We start from the raw sequence: 2,605 nt of genomic DNA on the forward strand, positions 1-2,605 counted from the left end.
ATCAATTCCCTTGGTCCCCGGGCTTAAAAAATCAGTGATATAATGTTTTTACACGTTGACGTAGGTCTTCTTCCATATCGGATAAAAATATTATGAATAATCACTATGTTATACTAGTCATTGATTATTTGTATTTACTCTCCATCTGAGTATGCATGTTGGTTCAATGGGACTAATATATGTTGAATGTTGATATTCACTTGGCTTAAATTAACAGTTTACTCTCCATCTGAGTATGACATGTTTAAGTTTATGGAGTGAAAATCTGTCATTATATATGTATATTGCAATAATAGCTTCTTTCCCATCGAAATTTGTTGTTCAAGGTGCATAGATTGTATATATATAATGTGTTTTGAATTTTAATGTTCATAATACAAACTGATTTGATCTATTTAAATATTTAATGTCTCCCAGATTAACAATGACTACTTTTAATCCCCTTACTGCCATTCTTACCCAAAACAAACTTGAGGGTCCAAATTATGTTGATTGGAAACGAAATTTGGATATTGTTCTAATTGCTGAAGAGTACAAATTTGTGCTCGATGAGGTATGTCCAGAAAAACCTGGAGACGATGCCATAGATGATGAACAGAAGGCTTACCAGAAATGGATTAAGGCTGATGAGATGGCGCGGTGTTACATTTTGGCATCCATGTCGAATGTTCTGCAACATCAGCATCAGTCGATGGAGTCTGCTTATGACATTCTGGAAAATCTCAAAGAAATGTTCGGAGATCAGAATCGTGCGGCTAAGCAGACTGCCATGAAAACCCTTCTGAATACCAAAATGGTTGAAGGTTCATAGGTCAGGGACCATGTTCTGAAGATGATGAGTCTTCTGAATGAACTGAAGGTCCTTGGAGCTAACATTGATAAGGACACGCAGGTTGAAATGATCTTGCAGACTTTGTCTGACAGTTTTCAGCAATTTCGCCTGAATTATAACATGAATAAAATGGATTTGTCCCTTGCGAAATTGTTGAATGAGCTGCAGTCGGCAGAGACTATTATCAAGTCCCAAGCTCCTCTCGTGGCATTGAATTTTGAGGCAGGTTCTTCTTCTAAGACGAGAGGCGGGCAGAAAAAGAAAAAGGCTCAAAAACCCTCTGTTGGTGGCGCGACTACTGGTGCGAAAAAGGCTAAGGGCAAGTGTTATCACTGCAAGCAGCCCGGGCATCATAAGAAGCAGTGTCCAACTTATCTGGCCAAGCTGAAAAATAAACCAGGTGATTTACATCTACTTGTCGTTGAAACATTTTTAGCGGCTGTTTCTACCATGTCATGGTGTGTAGATTCGGGAGCCACTAATCATATCTGCACTTATTTGCAGGGGTTTCAGGTAACGCGGCGGCTAAGTAAAGGAGAAATCAATGTTTATCAAGCAGACGGTTCAGCAGCCTCAGCTTTAGCATTAGGAAATATTAGTATTTCGTTTGGTAGTGGTAGAGTTTTAGCTTTAAAAGACACATTATATGTACCTTCCGTTAGAAGGAATTTAATTTCGGTTTCTAGCGCTATGAGAGATGGTTATGATTTTAATTGTCATGACGTTGATAAATGTGTTATTACTCATAATAAGCGTTATCTCTCTTCGGCTACATTGATTAATGGTCTTTTTGTTGTTGACTCTATTCCTAAACTGTTACCACCTAAAGAACTGAATAATGTTGATACCAAGTAAGAGAAAACGTTCTTCTGAATTGAGTGAAACATATTTATGACACTTACGTTTGGGTCATATAAATCTGAACAGAATTTCCAGGTTGGTCAAGGATGGACCTTTAAGTTCATTGAAAGTGGAGGCACTACCAACTTATGAATCTTGTTTAGAAGGGAAAATGACAAAACGAAATTTCCCCTCAAAAGGAAATCGGGCAAGTGATAAATTAGAGTTAATTCATTCTGATTTGTGTGGTCCAATGAATGTCCAAGCAAGAGGTGGTTTTGAGTATTTTGTGACTTTCACAGATGATTACTCAAAATATGGATATATTTATTTGTTGCGTCGAAAGTCTGAATGTTTTGAAAAGTTCAAAGAATTCAAGACTGAGACTGAAAAGCGACATAATAAACATATCAAGACACTACGATCTGATCGTGGTGGGGAGTACCTCTCTACGGACTTCATTCGTTATTTATCAGAATGTGGAATTACATCTCAATTATCTGCACCTGGAACTCCACAACAAAATGGTGTAGCTGAAAGAAGAAATAGGACTCTTATGGAAATAGTTAGATCAATGAAGAGTTATTCCGATTTGCCTTCGTCTTTTTGGGGACATGCCTTAGAAACGGCGAATTATGTTCTGAACTTAGTTCCTTCAAAGTCAGTACCCTTGACCCCTACAGAATTGTGGACTGGGCGCAAGCCTAGTCTGCGGCATATTCGAGTTTGGGGTTGTCCGGCACATGTGCTAAAGGGGAAAACGGATAAATTGGAGGTAAGAACGGATGTATGCGTGTTTATAGGTTATCCAAAAGGGACGAAAGGTGGTTTATTCTATTGTCCTAAAGAGAAAAAGGTAATTGTTAGCACAAATGCCAAGTTTCTAGAAGAGGACTATTTGATGAACCATGTTCCTAGAAGTAAACTCGTTTT

At 38.1% G+C, this 2,605-nt stretch overlaps 1 protein-coding gene and 1 long non-coding RNA gene across 2 annotated transcripts; both read left to right on the forward strand.

Moving 5' to 3' along the window:
* Window positions 1-424: 424 nt before the first annotated feature.
* LOC142175186 (uncharacterized) lies at window positions 425-811 on the forward strand. The gene has a single exon (XM_075241765.1). The coding sequence runs from the start codon at window positions 425-427 to the stop codon at window positions 809-811; it is 387 nt and encodes a 128-aa protein (XP_075097866.1).
* Window positions 812-1,144: 333 nt separating this feature from the next.
* Window positions 1,145-1,637, forward strand: LOC142175520 (uncharacterized). Its single transcript, XR_012704633.1, has 2 exons — window positions 1,145-1,232; window positions 1,337-1,637. It is a non-coding gene; the product is annotated as an uncharacterized LOC142175520 (long non-coding RNA).
* Window positions 1,638-2,605: the final 968 nt, after the last annotated feature.

Source organism: Nicotiana tabacum, chromosome 21 (assembly GCF_000715075.1).
Source record: "Nicotiana tabacum cultivar K326 chromosome 21, ASM71507v2, whole genome shotgun sequence".
Lineage (NCBI taxonomy): Eukaryota > Viridiplantae > Streptophyta > Magnoliopsida > Solanales > Solanaceae > Nicotiana > Nicotiana tabacum.